The sequence below is a fragment of the Taeniopygia guttata genome, chromosome 6 (genome assembly GCF_048771995.1).
Source record: "Taeniopygia guttata chromosome 6, bTaeGut7.mat, whole genome shotgun sequence".
Taxonomy (NCBI): domain Eukaryota; kingdom Metazoa; phylum Chordata; class Aves; order Passeriformes; family Estrildidae; genus Taeniopygia; species Taeniopygia guttata.
The window spans coordinates 22,818,847-22,844,057 of NC_133031.1; the positions used below are offsets into that span (position 1 = coordinate 22,818,847).

General features: G+C 45.1%; 1 protein-coding gene across 8 annotated transcripts in view; it reads left to right on the forward strand.

Annotated features, from left to right (window-relative positions):
- ENTPD1 (ectonucleoside triphosphate diphosphohydrolase 1) overlaps positions 1–24,137 on the forward strand; it is a 62,265-nt gene extending 38,128 nt beyond the window's left edge. For 5 of the 8 annotated variants that reach the window (XM_072931155.1, XM_072931153.1, XM_072931154.1 and 2 more), the window contains 10 exons: positions 14,257–14,390; positions 14,782–14,899; positions 15,259–15,409; positions 16,241–16,400; positions 16,724–16,750; positions 17,031–17,267; positions 17,794–18,054; positions 19,034–19,153; positions 19,335–19,472; positions 19,617–24,137. In XM_072931155.1, coding sequence (XP_072787256.1) covers positions 14,277–14,390; positions 14,782–14,899; positions 15,259–15,409; positions 16,241–16,400; positions 16,724–16,750; positions 17,031–17,267; positions 17,794–18,054; positions 19,034–19,153; positions 19,335–19,472; positions 19,617–19,823 — 1,533 coding nt within the window. In that variant the 5' untranslated portion in view covers positions 14,257–14,276 and the 3' untranslated portion in view covers positions 19,824–24,137. Of the gene's footprint in view, positions 1–2,456; positions 2,789–12,793; positions 12,952–14,256; positions 14,391–14,781; positions 14,900–15,258; positions 15,410–16,240; positions 16,401–16,723; positions 16,751–17,030; positions 17,268–17,793; positions 18,055–19,033; positions 19,154–19,334; positions 19,473–19,616 lie in introns of those variants that run through there. The other 3 variants (XM_030276180.4, XM_030276181.4, XM_030276179.4) reach the window with 3 other exon arrangements.
- The last annotated feature ends 1,074 nt before the right edge of the window (positions 24,138–25,211 follow it).

Sequence of the window (25,211 nt, forward strand, 5' to 3'; positions counted from 1 at the left end):
AGCTCCTGCCAGGGAGAACATCTGCTCTTTGCCACAATCAGCCCTGGCTGCTGGCTCCAGATTCTTTTGGGAAATGCACTGGAAATCCGCAATTTTGTCTTGAATTGAATGTGGCAAATAAGTTGATCTAAAGCTTCTATATATTTAGTCTCACTTCACTGAAATAATATAGGAAGATTACTGTTTATCAGCTTTGCTTGAGACTGCGGTAAACATGAAGACAGTGGAAGCCAAAAAGAACTTTATTCTGGTAAATCTAGTGGTCAGGCTCTTGTTTACAATACTTAGAAATACTGCTGTGACCAAAATCATGAAAGCCATACAGAAAAGAAGAAAAGAATGCTCCAGCACAGTTCTTTAGAATTTATTCTGTCAGTAACTAAAAAAAAATTAGGACCATATTTGACAGGTGGAACTACGGCATAAGACTGAGGTAGGATAGTCCCTTTTTGTGGCAGAGCAAACAGAGCAGTTAAGCAAACTGTGAAACTAAACCCCTGCACTTCATCCTAAAAATAGTGGTTTACAATAGAACCTGGCCCTGTGCTATGAACTCCTTGTTAAAGACAGTAATTTCACAGTTGCTTTTTAGGTTACAAAGTGTGTTGCAGCTACACAGACTAGTAATTTCTCTACCAATTTAAGAATCTTCAGTCCTGTGGCCACTTGGCACCCAAGAGTGTTAACTGGATCCCATAGGCCTTGCTGGGAATAGATGTCCTTCTGTAAATAGGGATTTGGAGAACTTCTTTTGCCTCTCTGTTTCTCAGGAGGCTGTAACAATAAATTTACACATCTTGAGAATTTTAGTGTGGTGTAGCAGTTAGTCTTTAGTTTATTGGCATCTTTATAATGTAGCAATGAATTCTTTTAACTTTGCTGGTTTCTCCTTCCTCCATCCCTGAAGTCTGCAGGAAGGATACACAGGGAATGCCATCATTCCTCCATGAGACTCTGATGCCTTTGTTTCTCTTTTTCAGCCTGTTTCTTCTAACCTAAATGACATTTAAAATTTTTATTCCCTGTCTTTAAAGTTGTAGCAGAACTGCATAGAAATTGTAGCATGAGTCATGTGTGTACTTTACTGGACCATTAATCTCCAAATTGTTGTTAGTCTGGCAGAACATCAGAGAATATATCAAAATGATGGAAGATAAATTTAAGAGTAGCTGTAAGCAAAGTGTGCTGCTCTTTCCCTGGACCTTGGGAATTCTGCCTCTCTGCAGGAGAGAATGTACTGCAACCCCTGCTCCATGAGAGCTACCCAGACAAGTGGATGAAGTGGTCCACAGGGCAGAGCATTGGGATGGCTGCTGCTCTCTTACACTTTTTCATCAACCAGGGAAAAAAGGCTAATGGTGCTGACCTCTGTAAACTCCTTGGCAATGTATGAGTGAAAAGTATTGTGTCAAATTTAAGTGCTATGAGTTGTTATGAGGAAAAGGCTGACAAAACTGTGATGTGACCTCCAGCATTGCCTGTTTAGTATTAGCTTCCCATAAGATGTGGGCAGACAGCACTTCTGAGAGCTGGAGTCAGCTGTGAAAGCCACAGAGCCAAGGGCAGTCTGGCAATATTGGGAAAGTAGTGAGAGAGTCCTGGCCTTGCTTGGTGTCTATGTGCTGGGAGAAGGCTGGACTCATAAGACTGTGACATGAGAAAATGTGAGTGCAAAAAGCCTCCTTGTGGGTGCTGTGGTTCTGCTCTGGGATAACTGCAGCTGTCCTGCATCACAGGAGCTTTATAGCAGAAGATGAGGTTAATGCCAGCCTTGCCCTGCAAGCCTGGAAGTAAGAACAGTACCAGGTCTCAGTGACACCTGTACCATCACAGGCAGCTGCTTGGTGGCTGACAGGCTGAAAACAGCTCCAGCTCTAACATTGTTGGCGAGAGTTTGGTTGAAAACTGCTTTAAATCCTCTGTGGTGAGTCTGGTAGTGACACTCAGGGACAGGTTTCATTGCTGCTCTGCAGGATTTCAGCATCCTCTAACTTCCCAAAGACTGCCACTGCTGCTGTGCTCATGCTGTGCTACAAGCTCTGAGCAGGAGACCTGGCTGCATCTGAGCAGCAGAACTGCATGGTAACCACAGCAGCCCTAAAACCTGCTTCCTTTGCTGCTGTCGTAACCTAACCAAAGCAAGGAGACCCTTTCCCAGCTGCAATGATGATCTGTGAAAACACAGCATGCATAAGGTAGGCATGCAGCTGGAGATGCAGGAATACAACAGCTGGTCTGGCAGAAATGTGAGTGGAAATATGTGTGTGAGAGAGAGAAGAAGCAACAGATCAAGGAGTAACAGAATGGGCTGCATTGATAACTGACTGCACTAGAATGTGTTTGCAACAAGCCTGGCTGCCTGTGCCCTGATAAGCCTCACAAGGATGGCTTGTCAGGAAAAGGCCTGGGTGCTGATAAAGTGCAGACAAGTCCTTGGGCAGCAAAACTGCTGAAATAACAGAGGGATCACAGTAAACTCACAGCACATCCTCTGTGCAAGTTGTCCTTCTCCTTTCCCTGCAAGCAGACAGACAGTGGGAGTGAAGATACCCAAAATGAGGGGGGAGAAAAGGGCACTGAGCAGCCACCTGTTCTAGATAAAAGGGACTTCCAGGCAAAAGGATCACCCTGTGGTAACCATTAACTCCTGAAGAAGGCAAAAGACCTGCTCAAGAGTTTGTAGCTTGTCACTGAAGAGGAACCCAAGAGGTGCAGTGAGGATTTGGCACTTGGCACGCTCGGTCTCATCTCACAGAGGATCCTGCTGGAGCACCTCGGCGAGGTGCCTGTGAGTACAGGGGGAGTGAGAAAGAGTGGGTGAGAAAATGGGACCAGAACTAATTTTTTAAATGAACGTTGTCTTCCTGTTTCATAAGGTCATGCGCTGTTGCTGCATTAATTTGCTGTATCATAGCTACATTAAACACGTCTCAATTCTTAAGCAAAACTTTCACATCTTTTTTCATTTATAACTACTAAGACCATCAGAGTTTAAGAAGCTTTTGTTTTGCTGTGATCAGTGTAGCAAAAATGTAATCAGGCCTAAGTTGAGCTGTAAGAGGCTCTAAGGGCTGAACAATACTGGATAAAAATACCAGACAAAACAGGAGGGCAAGGAAAGTTCTCAGATGCTTTCAGTGATGGCAAGTGCAAAACTGAAACTACTCCCCAGCCCTTTGACTTCACCATTCCCACCCAAAGTAAGTTGACTTCCCTCATGCCTGCGTAAAGGATGAGCAGGTCATGGCCCAGGAAGAGACCTACTGCTGAGAGTCATCTGAGTAAGATGCTGTGGGAGCCCAGCCAGTTTATAAATGGATTTAAGGCTAGGGTTCCCACATCTTTTCTGAGGAGACAGCCCCAAAGAGTTACTGTACAGCTTCTATTTCTCCTTCAGCTGCTAGCCTTCATTTCCATATTTCACATCTCTTTAAGTGAGCCCCATCTCTTTGGGATCAAATCCTGCTTTCTGTTAGTGTTGTTTGCCTTATGAGCATTTAAAGTTTGAGTTATTTTTCTCTTGTTTATCTTTTTCTGAGTTTAATTGTTTCCTGTAAAAGATGGTGGTTTCCGTAGATACCTTGGACATCATTTATCTCTCCTTCCTGGACATACAGTTCCCCCCAATGAATTACACAACAATTTGCCATATCTGCTTGAGGCCTTGGTTTCTTCATCCATATCACTGCTATACTGAGCATTTTAACACTGTTGTTTTAACATGTCATCTTGATAAGCTCCTTTCTTCTCTTTACAGAGCTTTCAATCCACATGATGGAACTCTTGTCCAGACAGTTTTAAATTCAAAAATGGTACATTGCATGTCTATTTTAGGATTTTTTACTGATAATTGTTGGAAACTTTAGCTCAGCTTTTCTCTGCTATGGGCAACTGTTAAACAGAACAGTGTTTTGTTATTTTTCTTCCCCTCCCTCCCGCCCCCTTGAGAAATGTTATCAAAGAACAAAGTCTGGCAAAGTATTCAGGATTGGTATGCTCCTAAATGAGAGCTGAGATAGCAATGATGTTGTTCTTCCAGACAGCTCTAGCGTGAGTTTTCTCCCCTTATCCTGGCTCTACCTTGTCTGGGAGGAAAGCTTTTGTCCTGGATTGCAGAGGTGGATGCTGATGTGAGTCATTCCTTGGTATTTAGTGGTGAGAAATTAGAGCACTATCAGTCTCCCCAAATCCTAACAGAAACAAAAAAAAAAATCTGGACATGGTATAAGTTGTGCTTTCTTGGGTGTATTTTGCTCTTATCAGGCTATTCAATGCACAAGTGGGGCTGTTCTGCTGATTCAGCATCACAAGAAATGATGCCAGGGCAGCTCCAGGCCACACTTAAGGAATTACAAAGGAGACCATTAGAGTCACAAGTTTTCTCTTTAGCTGATTTATAAATGGATTTGTTTTCTCTCTTGCTCATTTGTCCCAGAGCTGTTAATAAATAACCTTTTCAATGTCCCTGCTCCTGCAGGAGATGTGAGGTAAATGTGTGCTCATGTGAAGTTGCTTCAAGCTCTGCAGCTGGGCTGGAGACCCTGTGGATGGAAGGTTGGCTCTGGCTTGAGCCTGGTACCTCCTATCCCAAGCCAGAGGAGAATGGTGCTGAAAGGGGCTGGGAAACACAGTGGCTGCAGGGAAGCAGCAGACCTGTAGCTCCTTTTTGCACAGGCCCAGGGGATCTGGACAGAGGGGTGGGCTGCTCTGACTGCCCCCTGTACCTATGCTGCCTTATCCAACATATTTCATGCTTGCATTTTGAATTATTTGAGGCAAGAATAGTGGGGAGAGGGAAGATTAATGGAGACACACAAACTGAAGGCCAAATTATGGCTTGATTATAAATGGGTTTCTTTCCCTGAGCCTAATTCTTCTTTCAGGAATCACTGCACATCCCAGTAATAAGTAATCTGAACTTTAGAGATTAATAGCATTCTGTGCCAGCCCATTCATCCAGCAAAACTCCTTTGCTGTTTTGTTACATGTCAGTATGAGGTTCCAGCCTTTTCAAAGTGCTCCTCTGACCATGAAAATTTAGATTCATATTTACCTTACCTTTGTAACTTCCAAGAACTATTTCTTCGCTTATGCTCGGGAATTTTGTCAAGGCCTGTGCCCCGCAATAGCCTTTGATCCCATGTTTCTTACCATTGGTTGTCACTAAAAATACCACAGGGCAATTTGTTTCCTGCTATTTGAAATGGAAATTGTAGGAGCATGAGGAACAGAGAATTATACTCATGCCAAATATCATGAGCTGAATTCTCCTCATGGTTTGTGGGAATCCTAATTATTAAAGCTGACCTCTGAGAAATCAGTATATTTTTCCACAAGGTCTAGAGAGTGAATGTGCTTCTCAGCAAGAAAAAGAAACTATTCCAGCTGTTTCTTGTCCTGTGTTCTGCAATGAGGAATGGAGATTGCAGTGCTGACAGCTGAAGGTAAAGGGGTGAGTTGGGAAGTGTTTAAGCAGAGTCCTGTCTTTTTTTATGCACGCAGCCCTAACCCTGGCCTGCTGAAAGGAGGCAGCAGGGCTGCTGCCCTGCCTGAATAGCAAGGGGTCTTCGCTTCATCTGCTGGGATTAGTTGCACAGGGAAGGAGCCTACAGCGTTCTCCGCTGCAAATGGATGCTATGAATGTTAAGGGAGGAAAAACTCACTGGGTTCCTTATAGGACTGAGAAATGCTCTTTTAAGACAGCAAACAGATATGCTGGAAATCACAATACTAAGGGGTGGCACAACCTGGGTACAGGCAAAATCCCAGGCACAGTCAGGAACTGCAGCTTATGCACTCGCATGTGGGACTGCTGTGGAATGGGCATCACCCCAGGGGCCTTGCCAGTGGCTCTGCTGATGCTGCACCAGCTTGGAACAGTGTTTGTGTGTTTGTGATCAGTCTCCAATGGTTTTTGGTCCTGAATGGGAAGTGAAACTTCAGGAGAAGCGCTGGTTGCTTTTCGGTGCAGAAATCACCGAAATCGTTGGGCAGCGCAGGCAGCGGCCCCGCGGCTGACATGTGGCACTTTGGGCAGCTCTGCTGTTTCTTTTGGAAAGCAGGGAAGCGAGCCCCTGAGGGCAGTAATGTTATTCAACACACAATGTGATCCCAGGAGTCTACAGTTCAGAGAAAAACATCCTTGAGGTGTGGTGAGAGGCTTGGTGGCCTCAGCCCCTTCGGGGCAGGGACGGTTGCCTGTGGAGAGGGCACACAGGAAAATTGGGGACTGTTTTGCCACCACTTGCTGGGTGCAGAGCAAGCTGTGGATGACAGGGTGTTCGGATCTCTTGCCTCTGCAGTCATTCCCCATCAGAACCTCCTGAGGGGCCTTGCAGCATTTACAAACCTCAGGACTTTTTGTTCTCCAGGAAGTTTCTGAAATTGCTGGCCCAATGTGGGTGTTGAAGGGCGGAGTGGTTGTTCTGGAGGCTGTTTCCTCTCTCTTTTTCATAATAACTTGTACATCCCCCTCATGTGTGTGTGGTTGATAGGACACAGGAAAGGGTGGGCTGTGCTGGGTTAGTGATGTGACTCACACATCACCCATCTTCCAGGGTAAGCAGTGGTCCTGCTGTCTTCAGCATCAACCACAATTAAATAATTACACACAATAGCTGCCCGAGGCTGAACAGGGGGCAAAAGACCAAAGCAAGTGAAGATCAGTGCCTGTCACCAACCAGGATGCTGGGGACAGAGACAGGAATGGCTTTCTATATAGGACAAGAAAAGCTGATATGATGGTGGATTTTAGTGAAAGACAAAGCAATTTCTCAGAACTGAAGGTGACCATCTCACAGTTTGCAATGCATTACTTCTAGCTCAAGAGAAATGTATGTTGACCCCAGTCACAAGAGAAAAAGAGGAATTTCTATGAGAGTTTCAAACTGTTATAAAAGCAATGCACACTTATTCTGTGTCAACAATGTCTAGTAGCTCTTAAAAAAAGTAACATCACAAAGTAAAAAATACTTGACCAAATCAGCAGAGTATTTAAAATGTGAAAATAAGAATGCTAATAAGAAGCAACCCATTCTCTTTTTATTTCATTCCACAAAAGCCATAATCCAACTGTTGAAAGTTATGTTAATTTGAAAATAATAAAATCTCTTAAAGATGCATATTCAGAGGCAATAAAAGAAGATAAAACTAGTGCAAATTTAAAGTTGGAAAGTGAAAAAGATGGTCAAAGGAATCATAAGGAAAAAATCATGGCCAGGGAGTTAAGAAAAGAAAGAAGAATGTAAGGATCTTGAGCACAAGCGGAAGCTTGGCAGCACCGTTGGACCATTGCAAGTCTGTGTATTCAAACTATCAATAATGACAAAGCTGAAAGGTGTCAGTGCTTGATGCATCTTTTTTTTTCCCTCAAAATGACAAACAAATGCCTCCACATCATGTGATAGTTAAGCATGTTCAAGCAATAATTTAGCTGGTAAGCTGGGGAGTAGGGGAAGCCCCCTTGAGCTCACTGGATATTTTCTGGTGAAACTTCAAGCTTTGTGGATAATGGCAATAAAACTTCTGCAGTTAAAATATAGCTTTGATGGCTAGTAGGAAATTAATACCAGAGGCTTCCTGACAGGAAACTGATGTAACTGCTAACAGGTTTCTCTTCTGATTTGAAAAACCTCTTTGATGTGAGAATTGTAAAGAAATTAGTATAAGTACAAGGAGGATACAGGCTTAGAAGTCCAGTAGCCATCATACAAATGTGAAAAAAACAATCTAAAAGTCATTGTGTCAGCAGCATCCTGACACTTGCCGATTGTATTTAAAAATATTGAGTATCTGGGTCTGACTGCTGTGATGCAAGCCAGAAAAATACCTTTGTGCAGAGAGATTACTTAATGAGCAGGCATTGGGAAGGCTTGTGGGGGCAGTATATAACACCAGGGAGATGGGCTGTGAGGCCAAGATGGGAGGGGATGTGAGTGCCTTGCAGGGAGCTGGGGAGGCTGAGCACCATCCCCAGCCCTGCTCCGTGGGAAGGTCTCTGACAGAGGAACCTGCTTTGTGCGTGGTGAATGGGGCACTTGTTGGTGTGGCAGTCTGGGCCACTGGGGCTCGTGGCCAGAACCCCTGGGCATCACCTCTCCAGCAGTAGCTGCACTGCAGGGCCACAGGGCTGCCCGGGCACAGAGCCCCTCTGTGCTGCGGGCAGCTGGGCAGGGGAGAGAAATGTCTGCTGCCTGCTCCTGTGTATCCATCTCTCTCTGCCCAGCCTTTGCTGCCTCCAGCACCCAGCAGCTCTCCAGGATTTCCACGTGCTTTTCTTTTTTCCAGGAAAAGAGGGCTCATTCAATGTGTCTTGTGCAATTTCCCAGGGTGTATCCCAGCCACAACACTAAAAGCAGCAAAAGGATGAGGCACTCCCACACCAAGAAGTGCTGCAAACGTGGATAGCACCCAGCAGGGTGGCTGCCGTGGCTGAATTATGTCTGAACAAAACCCAGAGCTTTGTTGGGCAGAGGAGGACCTTTGTACAACTGCATCTCTATCCCACAGGGAGAGCATATGCACTGCACTGGCTTTGCTGACAGTGTAACTTATGAGTGCATTGTCCCCTTTTTGCTGACTCCCCTCCTTCTGAACCAAGGAAACGGAACTGGGAGAAAATCCAGGAGCCACCCTCATCCTGAGGCAGGACTGGCTACGCCAGCGCTGGCAGACAGAAATGTCATTTTTCTGAAGACAACTAATGAGCCTTCTCTACTCTTCTTTTTTGCAAACTTGACAATTCGATTCCTTCAATCTTTCCTCACAGGTCAAGCTTTTAAGCTTGTGATCTTTCTTGTTGTCTTCTGGAGTTTCTCCAAGTGGTGTCCATCTTTCCTGAAAGGCAGTGTCCAAAATTGGTCATAGAACCTCACAGGAGGATTTACCAGCTTTAGATGGAGGGAAAGATTACTATAAACTGCTGTAGCTGCAATACCATTTTCTCTGGAAAAGCCACTTAACAGATTGCTCACCACACTGTGTTTGGGTGATGGCTCTTACCTAAATGTCATATTTGCTTTTGTCCTTACATGAGTTAGATGTTCTCACCAGGCTCTCACCTATTTGTCAAATTCATTTTCAGTTCCAGCCCAATGTGTCAGTGTGCTTTGCTCCCAGCCTGGTGTTATCCCAGATACAGACACACTCTTTATCTCCAGCTCACTAATGCACAGGTATGTGTGCACATGGGACAGTTCAAGCTGCCAAGCTGTATAGCCCAAATTCATGGGACTCTGAGGGTTTTGAGACATGTAGGGATGCATGATTTCAGTATCAAATGTCTCTTGAGAGACAGCATCCAAAAAACCCATTATACTGTTTGGATTATCAGTTTCACTGACACTTCAATGTTTGTACTTCAGCACTGACAAGTATTTTATCTGGAAAAATATAACCCAGTAAATGTGTATTTATTATTCTACATAGCACTACAAGGAAGGGCAGAGATCACACCAGTATTTAGGCTACAGTCTTTGCCATAGGAATAATTAAAACTTGGAGCAGAGTCACCCACACTGTTCCATGTAACAGTTGCAAAAAGTGATGTAAAATCCTGATCTGCAGCTTGAATTCTAATTTCAGCATGCTGAATATCTTGTTCTGATACTTTGAAATAAAGCCCCTAATACCAAAGCCATTGACTTTCTGTATATGTGCTTGTTTGTAAAGTCTAAGACAAACCTGAGCCTCTTGACAGCCTAAGAAAAGAATTTTCCAGTATGCTGGCCTGAAACAGGTGGTTTACATTACTTTGCAGCAAAGTCTTCCTAGGTAACTTGGATACAAGCATATTTACATGCAAAAGGCAGATGAAGAATGAGTAAGAAGTCAGCTAGGGACAGGGAAAATTTCATTAAAGGGTTGATAAATGAAGCAGTGTGGCTCTTCTGAGTGTTTATGCACTCAGATTTTTGGTTGTGCTGAGTCTGAAGACAGGAGTGCCTTTTGAGTAATGTGCATCAAACCCTGAACCCTGCAAGTTCAGCAACCTCACAGAGTAATCAGTGAGGTAATTTCAGGCAATTCAGCCTGAAAAACTTCATGACTACTGAAATCTCATTTTCATTCACCAGGAGGATGATGTGTGGGTCTCCTCTCCATGTTGAACAGCAGCACTGACTGCTCCCCTACCGTCACTGCCAGCAGAACTCCACAGACATGAACTCCTGCAGTTAGAAAATGTGCCCAGACGCATTGCCAGAGCCCCTCTCTCCTGGGTGGGTTTGCTGAGTTTGCATGAGAGGTTCTGGGTTGACTTAGCACAGCCTGGGATGGTGGAGGACCATGTTTCTGAGGTAGTGCAAGTCCCCACCTCCCTTCATTTAGGCTGGGACTGTATCATCTCCTGTGGAATGGGTTCACTGCTGTGCAAGGCCAGTCTCCTTGCAGCTCTGGTAAGAATGCTCAAGAAAAATATAAACATGTAATTCTATATGTAGAGAAGTGATGCTGGACTCTTTAGATGGACAGAAAAGACAAAAAAAAAAAAAAAAAAAAAAGAGACAAAAAAAAAAAAGAAAAAAATCCAGAAAGGATCATTTCTTACAAATTGACTAAGAGAATAAATTCTCTTAGGAGTGGGCATTTCAGAAGTTGTGAGACAGAACTGGAAGCCAGACAGAGAGAATAGACTGACAATAAATAAATTAGGGCTGAAAATGGGAATATTTGTGACCACAGAGAGAAAAGCTGAGGGGATAAAGGTGATGGTGGGAACTGTCTCTGTCAATGTGGCATTTATGCAGTGGAAGAGGGATACAACCCCTTGTGATCCCTTCTGTAACAGACTGAGCATGAACATCCAAATGAAAGATCAAACATCAGCTTTATCTGTTGTGCAAAGTAGATCTTACAAAAATATTTATATTTATTAGAGATGATGGGTTGCAGTGGGATTGTCTGAACCAAGCATGGCTTTGGTCTATGCACAGCTTTTCTGCTTGACATTCCTAATGTCATTCCTTAAACAAGCCTTAGTTTCTGCTTATTGCATGTCTAAAAACAGCTGTTTGCCTGGCTCCTTTTAACTTTTGTTAGTAAGTCTTGTTTGGTGAGAAGGGAGTTGAGGGTGGGCAGTCCTGGCTGTGAGTGACATCTCCTGGCATCCAGAGGTGCTTTTGATTTCATGTAGCTTGGCTGGAGGGGTCATTTCCTACTTGTCTTGAGCTCTGCAAGACACAGGAGTCAAATCTACTTCCTTGCCTTCACACAGAGCTGCCTCCCACGCTGGTGTGGTCCTCCCTGCTTATTCACTAATAGCAACAGGGTTTCCACAGCAAAATTGCTGCTACCTGGAGTGACTGACAGCATCCTCCCATTTCTCTGTCTTGGAGACAGAAAGGATATTAGGTCTGTTCCTGTTTTGGGGCCATCACTGGATGGAACCAGTGGTAGCCCCCACAAAAAAGCAAGAGACCAAAATTGGAAACAGAGATGCAGCTGGGCTGTGCTCCAGCATCTGGAGAGTGCTCAGTGCCTGTGCAGGCGGGCAGGGCTCCAGCAGCAACCAGCTCTGAGCTCTGAGAGGAGAAAAGCAGCATCATTTCTATGCCTACTTATGGCCCTATGGGATGTTTTAGTCAGTGCACACAGTGGGCAGGGTGAGAGAAAGAGTAGAGATCTGTCTCTGCTTGGATTCTGACTGGGCACAGGGACAGAAGATCGTGGCTGCTTAATCTTTAGCTGAGGAAAACTGCTAGTGGAAGAAAAACCCTGGGGCCTAGAAATCAGTCATGTACTGCTCCACTTGGTGGACACTGAGGAGTGTTTGCATGGCATTCAGCAGTGTGAATGTGAAACTCTAAGCAGCTGGAGGAAGCTGGAATAGCTTAATTCTTTAGCCCCTGCAGAACCTGCAATTTCACCTAGAGCTGATGGAGATAACCAAGGGCACATAAAAGGAAACTTATTGAAATACCTCACCTTTCTGAACAACCAGCAAGTGAAATTTAGCTGCATTGAATTCTTTAGATAGATTTGCAGTGTTGGTTTTTGTTTGAATTTTTTTAAAATAAGTTTGTCTTTTTTTAAACAAGTCTGTCAAGTGTTCAAGTCTGTACACTTTGAGTGCTCTTTGGAAGATTATTACTTTGTTACACTGCCTTCTGGATTATGCTTATCACCTTGTACCTTTTCTTGTGTGTAATATTTCAATACAAGACTTCTTGGTAGTATTAGAGGTCACAGAGATAGATGGTTTGGTATGGAATACAGCAATGAAGTCACCCAGCTACAAACTCCAGAGTCCTGAAAAGTGCTCATGATATTGAACTAAAATTCAGGCAAAAGTCATATTCAGGGTTAAGAAAACAATGTGCCTTGGCAAAAAAATTACTGATCTCAGGCTATAGGTGGGATGAAGACAATTATCATTATGCCTCTGCCTTCACACAAGAGATTTCTAGTTTATAATTAGGATGGCCCATTACAGTGAGAACAATATTCCTGCTTTGCTGCCAATGCTGACACTCTCAGAGTGTGGCTGCTGAAAAGATACAGCAGTCTGACAATACCCATCACAACAGGAAATCGGAACATCTTAGAACTTGTGCAAAGTCACATATCCTTCATTCCTATGACTGCAAATACGTAACAAATTCGTTCATGGTTGTCTCTAGGCAAGATCTCAGAGGAAGGGTGGCAATAATTATGTGGTTGTGCTGGGCAACTGTCAGCAGCAGTTTCAATTTTCAGGCACGCTAACTTCATATCTATATTGTGCAGCTAATTTTACATTATAACATCTGCTTTAATTCATTTCTTTAGGGTTGAAATAACTTTGTTCAATGTAGACATGCTCAGTGCTATGATAACCTGAGCCAACTACTCTCTACAATGAGAAGGAAGGTCTCTCAGCTGTCATGCTCTGCAGTTTCTAATCACTTCAAGCCCTGAGTTCTGGGTGGTTTTGAATAGAGTTGGATAAAATACATTCTTACTTCCTACCGTCTGGTATGTGCACTAGGCTATCTTTTTAAGCTGCATTCTTTGAGATATTGGCAAGCATGCTGACCCTCTTATAGGCACTCACAAAGTGCAAGTGTTACAAGCTTCCAGATTTCACAGTTAACCTCAGCAGATTTACACAGAGAGAACTCAGAGCTCCAGGTCAGTGTTACATTCCCAGTGGGCCTGTCTGTGGCATCTTCAAAGCGAGCTCTCCTGGCCCTTTTAGGTTCCATTTTCCCTAGGAAGGTAAGAAGATGTTATTTGCCTATAGTTAGAGATTTCCAGAGGTGTGTTGCTTCTTTTCACTTGGGCTAACTTCTAGAATAACTTGAGGATTTAGAGTCATTTGTAAGGTCAAGTAACACTGTATAGTTCCGGAACCTGGGACTGCTTCTCACATAAAACCAGAGCAATTAGAAGCTGACCCTATTCAGAAAATGAATGCTTTTCATATTTGCCTACTTGATATGAAGTGCCAGGATGGATTTGGCACATTCATCTGAGTTTGGAGATTGATGTGATTGCCTGCACTGAGGTATTGCCATCCTGAATGACTGTAATGTACTTCTAAACATCTCCTGGAGTATTTGTGTAGAAGGAAAAGAGAAACTATTTCCCATGCGAGTCAGATGATCAGTGCTCTTGAGCATGGAGCATCACTGTTGGTGGAAATGGATTTCATGTCATAGTGGGAGCACATATGTCGCCTGGAGCTATTTGTTTCTTTTAAGTGTTGACTTTACATCAAATTTATAAATCTGGAAAATACACTGATACCCTTTCTAGAGTTTCATGTAGTAAGATGGTATTTTATTAAACAGTTGCACAACTGCCCAAGTCTAAATTGTGAAATGAGGTTTTGGCTGTGGGATATATAAAGGATTATCCAAAACAGAAAAATGTGACAGACAGCATCATGCTAGCCACTAACAAGTGCAACTATATGTATATTGGCTCTGAAAGCTCAGATGACATACTGGTTGTGGATGATTTTCATCAGCTATAAGTGTCCTTTTTTTACAGAATTCTATTGCTAACCATGTATATTAAACCACAAAAATCTTAATTTGTCAGATAGATTATCCCAAATATGCCTGTAACATTTAAGGAATTAGAGTGGTACAAGTTCTGCAAAGTGTGTGATTTATCTACTGTGCCAATTCTGCAAACACAGGTCATTCATCACCTGGTGGGCAAAGGCAGATATTCATAAGGTAAAAAGGACTACAGGAACATGCCAAAAGGCATGCCTTTGGGGTGTGAGAAAAGATGGGCTACTGGGATAATAACATCCTTTTTCTGCTCTAGTCACAGGTACCAAACCAAAGATGTCCTCAACAAGAATGATTCTACTCATCCTGGCATCCCTCTCTACTTTGGCTGTAATTGCTTTAATTGCTGTAGCAGTGACCCAAAACCAGCCACTTCCGGAGAATATTAAGGTATTACGAGCTGGTACCCTGAGAGGAAAACAAGCTGGGGGGTTAGGTGTCCATAGTGCTCACAGGCATGTTGCTGCCCTTGCTGGCTCTGGCTAACCTCTTTTTCTGGCTCCATGCACCTCAACATCTTGTTTTGCATCTTTGTGGTAAAAGCAGTTACAGCTTCACGGGGAATCATCTCTTCAGTAACCAGTCCCAGCTTTGTGCTTTCTCTGCTCCCGTTTCCTTTGCCGGGAGCGTTGCACTGAAGCTCTGCTGAGAGGAGCAATGGCACACATTCCAGAGCTGGCAGACAGAGGGGCTGTGTGTGTCTGGTCCCCTGTGTGGAGGCCAGCACACAGCACGTCTGGCTGGTACCTCAGGTGTGATATGGGCTCTGCTTTGCCCGCAGTATGGGATCGTGCTGGACGCGGGATCATCCCACACCAACCTCTACGTGTACGAGTGGCCAGCAGAGAAGGAGAACGACACTGGGGTGGTGAAGCAGGTGGAGGTGTGTAAAGTTGAAGGTAAGAAGAGAAGAAAGAGCTGGGGAAGGGGCATGGGATGAAGAAGAGATAATGGAATAAAAGGGTGAGGGAGGCGAGAGCTAAAGGAAGAAGCCAATAATAGAAAGTGTTCCACCTGTGAGATAATGCATCTCACTGGTTCCTATGGGGAGCTGTATATGCCTGACCTTCCTGGGGAGAAAAATGGGTCCACATTTTCCTCTGTTTTCAGGATGCTTGGAATTGATCACTTTTTGGAAAGAACTACACCAAAGAATGTACTTAAATAAATAAAATGATATGGTTTAACACCCCCACTCATGACAGCATTCTGGGGTGTTGTTGGAGTCTGAACTATAAAGTGTCTTTGCTTCTTGCAGGCCCTGGGATCTCAGGTTACTCCCATGCCCCAGAGAAGGCAGGTCCCTCTCTGGAACAGTGCCTACAACAAGCAAAAGAGGTGATTCCCTCAGCACAGCACAAAGAGACACCCGTCTACCTCGGAGCAACTGCTGGCATGCGTCTTCTCAGGTACTGCAGGGCTTGTCCCCCTCTCCTGCAGCACTGCACCTGGGATTGCCATGGATGTGCAGTGGGGACATCTGGGGAGCAGTTCTTGGACACACTGCTGGCTCACACTGTGCCCAGATATGCTCCTCTGCTGCTGACCCTCTGAGCCCCGAGTCCCCTGGACTTTTCCATTGCTTCCCCATTCACCCCAACTCTCCATCATCTCCTGCATCCACATGCAGCACAGAGACACCAGGAGATCAGCAGTGCCCCAACATCCCTATAATAAAAGGATGATCAAACATCCCCACAGTTTGGTATTAGGCCCAGATTTTTGAGCCCAAATATGTTGCAACTCCCCACAGAGGGGCATCAGAGGCTAAGGTGATTTTCTAATCACATCCTTCTTTAATTACAATTTGTGATTTTCATGAGGGTTACCCAGACTTCTCCTGGCTAGGGCAGGGAACTGATCTTTGTTACATATTGCCTGGGAAATCTTCCTGGAGATATCTTCTGGATTTCTTCTATAATGGTGACAGAGAAGAGTGAGAGGAGTCTCCACAGTGAGACCAACTCCTGTCAGAATACATGCTGCAGAACAAGAATTCTGGTCTCTGCTCCAAGTACCTACCATTCCCAGCTGCAGGGGCTGTAAGTGTCAGAGCTGGTGGCAGCTGTGCTGTCAAGGTGTGACAGAGAGCACCATGGCCAGCTAGAGCTGGATTATTCACACTAATGACTGACCTCTGATCATTGACACTTGGTGGGGAGTTGCAGCCTTCCTACTCAGATAAAGCACATAGCGAGCTGTCAGCCAGAGTTACTCCACCCTTTCTTCTGTTCATCCAGGTTGCAGAATGAAAGTGCAGCTGACAAAGTCTTGTCCTCAGTAGGAAACACACTACGCTCAGCTCCCTTCAACTTCCAGGGTGCCAGAATCATCACTGGTCAGGAAGAAGGAGCCTATGGATGGATCACCATTAACTACCTTCTGGGCAATTTCAAGCAGGTAGTATGTCTATAGCAAGACATTTGAATCATTGGCTTGCAGCACTTTGTAAGTCCTGCCTTGCAAGAAGGTGTCACAGGCACTCTCTTCCCTTGTAAGCCATTTACCAGGGATCAGGAAGCTGCACATCTTGCCTCAGCAGTTGCTGTGAGTACATCCTGATACTTAGTGGTGTCGGGATGCACCACTATAATTAGGCTTCAAGCACTGAAATAAAACACCAGCATGTTCAATAATTTTGCTTGGGTACAGCATCCTTCTCACTTTCTGATCTAAAATATTTCTGTTTCTGAAAAGTTTGACTATGGTTCTTTCCTGTTTAGCTTATAAACCTTCTGAGAGCTGAAACAGTAAGTGGACTGCTTTTTCTCATAACAATAGTATTAGATTTCATATTCTTTGCCCTCCTGCAAAGACTTAGATATGATCCATCTTCTGTATTTACAAGTTTGCATTTTTCTTATGTCTTGCTCCAGCTCTCATTTCATGCCCCCTCCAGGACTTCCCATGTTTCCAATGTTCTGTGCTTCTGCTTCTCTCCTCATAGCTCTTTCTCTTTTTTATTTATCCAAAATAAATCTTCTCCATGCCAAATATATCTGGTTTACTTTGATTTTTTTTTCCCCCAAGTCTGGCTGGAAAAAGCTTCTACACTCCCTGAAATCTTTAAGTGAGACATCAGGAGCACTAGACCTTGGAGGGGCCTCCACACAGATTACCTTTGTATCAAAGGAGCTCACTTCTGAGTCCCCAGAGAACCAGCTCTACTTCCGTCTCTATGGCAAGGATTACCAAGTGTACACACACAGCTTTCTCTGCTATGGGAAGGACCAGGCTCTGCAGCAGAAACTGGCCAGGGATCTACAGGCAAGTACATCTACACCTGTAATTGAACAATCCTGGGCTCTCCCAGATTTGGGATACTGGTGCTGCAAAAGTTGCTGCGTCCCAGCTCACCTCTTAGTCTGGATTGAAAAAATGTCATTGTTATCCATACAGACTGGGCATGAGGTGCCCAAAGAGGTGACAGTCAATACTTTCAAAAGTACTACCAATTTGAGATGCCTTAATTCTTGGGCATGGAATAGCAAGAGAACTGCATTTAACTGAAGTACTCAGGGGAGGTGACATTTTACCATCTCTGAGAAACCCAAATCAACAGCACAGCTTCACAAACTGTGACTTAAAATAATTTGCCCAGGGTCCTACAGGGAGGCTGTGGCAGTACCCACATCTTCCCCTGTACAGCCAGTGCCTTAAGCCATCCTTATCCCTTTGATCTGATGTGTGCACCTGGATGTGATGTACTGTGACAAGGGCCACCCTTCCTTGTGGTTCTTTCCCAGGGTGCTATTCTAGAGCGAAGTATAACAGCTTGGATTTTTATTTTCAGACTGTGGAGAACAGCCTTCTCCCTGACCCATGCTTTCACAAGGGTTATGAGAGGACTATAAATATTAGTGACTTCTTCAAAAACCCTTGCACATCAGAAAAGAAAACGCAATTACCTTTCAGCCAGCTGTACATAAAGGGAGAGGGGGACTATCAAAAGTGCCGAGAAAATATCCAGAATCTCTTCGACAAAAGCAATTGTCCTTACTCCAGTTGCTCCTTCAATGGGATATACCTACCTCCATTACAAGGGGATTTTGGGGTGAGTCTTCACTCATTATTCAACTATCTGTGATCCAGAATGTCAGAAGAGCAGAAATTCAAAGTAATGCCAGAGCGCATTCTTATGACTGAGGCAGGAAATAATTTACAAGATAGCTTTCTGGACATGTAACTACGAAAGTAGTGCTGCACTTGCTGTGAGGACAGATGTGTTAAGAGCTACCCCAGTAAATACTGGCCTAGTAGTACTGCACTGCTCCCATTCTAACCCATCTCCTTGTGCTGCTGTGTTTACTCACTTTTTAAGCTGTCCAGCACCAGAGGCAGGAGAGCCTGCTGCAGGCAGGAACACTGCTCCTGCAGACCCTGTCTCCTGAGGTCAGTGGTGGTACCAGACCTGAAGTTCACCCAGAAGTGTCTGAGTGCTACTGAAACCAGTCAGCTCACCTATCTGCTTGCCAGACATGAGGACACAGTGCACACTCTGAACACACATTATGTGTGACACCACACTGACCATCAGTCCTAGAGCTGAAGAGCTGCTCAGTGATTGTGAGGCTTTCCAGGGAACAGCTAATACAATCTTGCCCTGTTCCTAAGCTGCTTCCTACCTATCAGCTACTGGCCATGATCAGAAATGGGGTCTCTGGACCTCAGGGCTCTGTACAATCCTTTCAAACCATCACCTCTGCTCTTTGTGGTGATATTGTTTGCATACTAATCTTACTCAGTTGCCAAAATGGCATCATGGTTGTGATGGCAATCAGTGTTCACTGTGTGGCCCTGGCACAAGTAAAGGAGAGAGCTCCTTTAGAACAGAAGTTCTTCAGGATATCATAATTCCTACCTCCATCTCTCAGCAGCTCTGAGCCGTATGTCTAAAAATGACATCGCTCTTGAAAACATTCCTGCTCTTTTGTGTGTGATGTTGCTTCTTATATTTCTCTATCTAGAAATAAACTGATTTTCTTCTGTGGGATTTGTGGCCTAGTCAGATTAAAATAATCTTTCTCCTTTAGGCTTTTTCTGCTTTCTATTTTGTGATGAACTTTTTGAACCTGACCAGTGAACCAAACCCCCTTGCTCTGAACAAAGTGACCAGCACCATTGAGCGCTTCTGTGCCCGGCCTTGGCAAGAGGTGAGCCATGCTTGTTGCAGTAGACTGGGGCTCCTGATACTTTTCTGTGGGATAAATGGCTGGGATTAGTCTCCAGAGCAAGATGGGGAAGATCCCCTCAGCACCTGCAGCGGATGCTCAGGCACAAGCTGGAGCAGTAGGAAGGTGTGTTTAACAGTCTGGTGATTGCCTCCTTCCCTAGGTGAAGACAGCATATCACCACATCAAAGAAAAGTACCTGAGTGAATACTGCTTCTCTGGAATCTACATCCTCTCTCTCCTGGAAAATGGCTATGAGTTCACTGAAAACAACTGGCAAATGATCCACTTCCTTGGAAAGGTGTGTTTCGTGGAGGGGAGGGCTCTACCCCAGCAGTTCTCTGCAGCCTCTGCCACACAGCCTGGCCCTTTATCCCGAGGGGTGCCACTGCTCAGGCAATGCCATAGGCAGCCTCTCAGCACTGATTCTGCTCTTCTGTTTCAGATTGAGAGCAGTGATGCAGGTTGGACCCTGGGCTACATGCTGAACCTGACCAACATGATCCCTGCAGAGGAGCCAGCTGGGCCCCCCCTCTCCCACGGCAGCTACGTGGGGCTGATGGTGCTGTGCTCCCTTGTGCTGGTGTCTGTGCTCCTGTTTGCCTGGCTTCTCCTCCACAAGCCCAAGTGCCTGCAGAAGGGGATTGTTTAGGAAGAACCTGAAGGGGAGAGGAGCCGTGTCATCCTGGTTGCTCAGGGCTAGGAGACCCCAGCAGAGCAGGCTGTACTGCAGAGTCCCTCTCACTGAAGCTTCTGACTGTACAACAAGGGCATTTGTTTCTTCTGAATCACACTTGCACTGACAGACGTTGGGACATCAGGCTCGCCACCTTCTCTGCCAAGGACAGACAAGCTCCTGTCCCCTCCTTGAATGGGTCGTACTTTCATTCAAGGAAACTTTGCTGCTTGTTGGTTTCTGCCTTGTGCACAGCATTATAAAGAGAAAAGTGGCAGCAATCTTTGGGAGCCAGTGCTCCTGCAAGGGTTATCTCAGGGTCACACATCCCACTGAGCTCTTGGGAGCTATCACGTACAGGGTGATCCTGCTCCTTCTCTGCTGAAGCTGTTCCCAAGAGCCCTTTCTGCACCAGCACACCTCTGCTCACCTCCCTGCGCCCTGAGCTCTAGCAGCCCTACAGCTGGGTACAGCTCTTGCACCTGGCTGGCCCCTGAAGGTGGGTCAGGCTCTCAAATGCCACTCTGGGAAAAGAAGGGATGAGGAGGAAGAAGCTGAGCGTGCTTGTGGTCATCAGCCCTTAGCTGGGCTCTGTCGGCTGTCAGCTCCTTTTGCAGGTGGCAAAACGCCTTTTTCCCACATCTTCCTGATGTTGTTGCCGGACCAAAGCTGGCTCACTGTTGCACTGAGCCATTCCCATGTCCCTAAGGTACATCAAGCCACAAGTTCCCAAACAGGCATTGCTGCTTTTTATAGGAAGAGCTTGTGTTGGCCCAGGTTCCTTGGCCAGTAGTGATTGTCTGTGCCTGCAGGGACTCTGGTGGGATCAGTGTGCCCTCAGGTATAACCCACTAAAGCAATCCAGGGTCACTGTGCTGGTAACACAGCAGCCTCCAGTCTAGGGAAAGTGCTTATTAATTAATGTTCCTGTAGGCAGCTGGCAGCAGTTAAACAGCATGAGTATGCACAGATTGAACCACTCTTTCCACCAGCAAAATTAGTGAAGATTTGCCTTTCTTTTCCTCATAGCACAGGCTTATCCTATGGCCACAAGACCCAGGGCTTGTGAGTGCACATACTGCAGCCCACACAAGTAGGATGATGCCACTGATTGAGTTTATTATCACTTTCTTCCATGTTTTCATTTCTTGGTCCAAAAAAAAGAGAGGTAAGTCAGAAATCCATTTTTGTAAAAACACTCAGAAACCACTGGTGCCTGTCTACCTCCCACAAAATCTCAGAAATCTCTTCTCCTAATGACCTGTAAATGTGGAGGCAAAAAGAAAGCAGATACTGTAGAGGGGAAGGCATAGCAAAGACAGATCTCTTTCCCCAAGCAGAGGTGTAGGCAGTGTGGAGGGGGTCAGGATTTGCAACCCCAACAATGCCTTCTCCTTTAGGCAAGCACAGAAACAGAGCTCTCCCTGTCTGTCCCTCTGCATAGTCCAGGCCGGAAAATGTCACCCAGTTATTTCTACTTAATGCCTGAAAGTAGAAGCCCTAATATAGTGAAGGACCTAAAGGTAAGGGAAAAATCTACCCTGTCCTAAGATCTTTGGGCAGATCATTGTTCTTCCAAAAACCTGTGTCGTATTTTTGCTCTGAACTAGGTGGCTTCAACTTCTGTTGGATCTTGTTCTGCCCATTTCCAAAAGACTGAGTAATTCTGCTATTAAAATCCCTTTTTCCTCAGTGGTGCTTGCAAGTTGTCATTATATCATATTAAATAGATTGATTTTCAATCTGTAAAGTGGTCTCTGCATATCACTTGTGGCTCTCAACTCCACTTCTTTTAAAAATTTTACATCTTTCTGAAACCTGGACACCAAAGTTTTCAGCAGGTAGTTGAGTCACTAATAGTGTATATATCTGGTTTTGATCTATGCTTTATGTAACCCTTTCATATATCTCTGGTCCAGGTCTGTTCACATAATAGAAAATTTTTAGGCTTTTGAGTCTAGCTGAACTATTACAACTTTTTTCCCAGTCATGGCATTTCAGAACAGACTCTGTCTCACATCCTACATCAGTGTCTCTCAATATGAGCCATTTTTCCTTCTGTGTGGCTCCACTGAAACACATATTATTCAAAGAATATTGCCCCAAGGAGATTATCCAGTTCAATCTGCAAATGACCTTTCACCAGCTGTGAGTCTGCTGACCAGTTTTTGTTTATCTGCAAATACACTGCAATGTCAGAATTCAGCTAGGGATGCAGCCTTCCTTCTGTTGTTTGCAGCAAAGACAGGTAGATAAGAGGTGAGCAGCAGGTTTTGGCCATGGAAGGCATGCAGGAGAAACGTGTGATCAGAGCTGCTTGCGCTGCCCAGACACCTCATCTGCAGCACGCCCCATCCATCACATGCCACCTTCCTTGCATACAGAGCCTTTGTAGCAGAGCAGAGGCCCTGGAGAAGCTCCCAGGTGAGCTGGTGCATCCGTCCTTCCCGTGAACAGCTTGGCAACCTGCAGAGTGGCAGCTCCTCTCCGGAGACCTCCTTGGGGATCTGGCAGCTGCTCAGTTGTGTCCATGATGAGAACTGGCAGATCCATTAGGACATGTCAGAAATTGATGCAAAAACTTCATGTGGAAGTTGGAGTGGAAAGAAAGCTTGTTCTAGTCTGCTCTTCTTGTCCTTGCTAAGGATTTATGTGAAAGGAAAATGCCAAATATCTGGGAGAAGAGCTTTTACAATATTTTGTATCTTCATTGCAAGCCCCATAGCATTAATACTGTTAGCTCCTGATTCTGGAGCCAGGTGAGCAACTGGCATCTTCACTTACTCCTCCTGTCTTAATTATCTCACTTTTTGGCTTGAGTTTTGGGGGGTTTTAAGCTTTAAATATGACTTGAGTGCAACAAAAGGACCCAAACTAAGATAAATGCAAAATATGTTACAATATTTTTAAACCTTATGAGTTTGAGACCCCATTCATAATTCAATCTCTACAGGATAAGAACTTCTAAGGTGACAACATGCCAGTTGAGCAGCCTGAGGCTCCAGGAATTGGTTGACTGAAGACATCCTGTCAGGGTCATGTCACTGCTTGGTAGTGAACATTCACAGAATGACCTATGATTGTTTTCTCTACATTTCTCCTGATATTGCAGGACTTTATTCATGGAGGCTACTCAAAATCCTAGGTCAAAGAGCTCAAGTTTATGAACATTCATTTCTTTGCTTCTTGTTGCATCTGATCCAGCTGTATTCAACTCAAAGGTGTGGTCCAGAGCCACCCAACATGTACATGAAGACCATTAATGATACTGAAGGGAGTTTCCAAATATGCCAATAATAATGTATAATTTCTCTTGTTAATACAGTTCATCTGCCTCAGTGATAATTATCTATGCCTTATTTCTAATTTGATAGCTTCTGGCTTTCATTTCTAGACACTTCCTGCTTTACCAATTTGCTTTTCCTGGGTAAAAAGCATCTTTTGACATCACATGTTCCTGTCTCACATACTTACTCACTATTCAGCTCTGCTGCACTGCCAAGACTCCAGACCTTGGTCTCTCCTGAAGAGACAGTTCTCCTGGGCTCCTAGGAAGCTCTGAGATGTGCTTCAGCAAGGTGGGATGAGCATCTCTGCTTTGGGTTCAAATGTTGATTGGTCCATTTTTGGGGAGATTCCTTGCAGAGGAAGTTGATAGCTTTGCAGGGTGCAAGAGCAGCCTGGTCTCGCTGGGACTGATGACCTCTATGAGCTCTGCTATATTTAGCCGAGTGTCAAGTGTGGGGCAAAACTATTGGAACTTGTCACAAGAGAGCCTGGGTACCTGCAGCATCCTCACCTCTTGCAGGAAAACTGTTCCCCACCACAGGCTCTAGGTACCTTTCACTCTTCTCCCTCATAAAGCTGCCTCTCCTCTGTGCACAGGCTACAGCAGATTTCTCCAGCCCTACAGCAAAGCACAGTGGGGCCTCCACTTGGAAGAAAACTCTCAGAAGTGAGGCCATCACCTCTGCACTGGAAGGCTGATTTGAAGTGTTGGCAGTTTCTCCCAGAGCAGTTCTGGGCTGGATGTGTGCCCCTTCACTCTCCACCCCAACTCTTCCCATGCTCTGTGCCAGGCAGGATGTGCAGGCTCTGCAGGGCTGCCAGCTTTGTCACAGGCTCAACAGCCTGTTCAGGAGGGACTGGGGAGAGCACACTGAGGACAACAGCCCCTGCCACCCAGGCCATGTGTTTTCTTTCCGTGGCCCAACCCTGAAGAAATGGATCTTTGTTTTGATGCACACACAAGCCTCTGTATGCTTATCATAATAAAGACTTCTGAACTGATGCCAGAAAAGTTTTCATGCTGTATTCCAGAAGATGGGAGTTTGCCAGTAGTGGAATGGAGTTTCTGGCACTAAACATGGAAAAGTCCTGAGATGTGATTTCCTCTCTTGCCAGTTCCTTGATGCTCTCCTAGGTCAGCTCTGAAGTTCCTGGTGTATGGGTAGCATCCCCTCCTGGTAGAGAAATGCACTGTGGTTTTTCCCAGGCTCTGGGCACCTCACACAGGTTGCCTCACTCCTGGGAAGGCCGCTAGTGCTGAAACCACATGTTGCTTTGCCTTAGCTTCATTTTGACCTGCTCAAAGCAGTTTGCTCTCCCAAGCTGTGAACTGGACAGAAGCAGTCCTCTGCTCTCAGTTCCCTCTCCCTCCCCCAGGCAGCCCCATTGGCATCATGCTGGCACTGCAGCCCACCTTCCCAGCCCTGCAGACAGGTGAAGGACAGTGGGCCTGTGCCCCTTGTTCACAGGGCTGCATGTCTCCATGTGCAGCCACAGCCACAGTCTGCCAAAGCAAACAATGCTTGTCACAGTTGTTATTTTTCTTCCAGCATGAACTCCCCACAGTTCTCTCATTCTTATGGCTATTAGCTTGAACTTTCCTCAAATTTTCCAATCTTCCTCTGTTAACAATATGGCCAGAACTAAAGTGGGCCCATCAGATGCAGTCTTTCCGTGGTCAGTTCCAGCAGAATCTGCTCCTTGCCGCCTGTGCCCATCAGCAATGCAAAGGTGGGGAGGCAGGACTTGTATTCACATTCCTCTCACTCTCACCACAGTGGCACAGAGCATTCTTTCTCCCCTTCTTTCTCCCACTGCCTCCAGGTCTCTCCATTTTTGAACATCTGGGTGGGGGGTGGGGGAGTGTATGATGCATCCCAGATGTATTAGCCATATTTTCCAAATGAAGTTTTTATTTGTTTCCTTCACTGTTTCTAAGTCCTAATGTCTTCTATTGTTTGTTTTTGCTTTCATCAGTGTTTTCAAACATGTCCAAATTTATTATTGTCATTTTCCTAGAATGTATAAAGGCCATGCTAGGTCATATCAGGCAGGCAATGCATTGGCACTCATCTC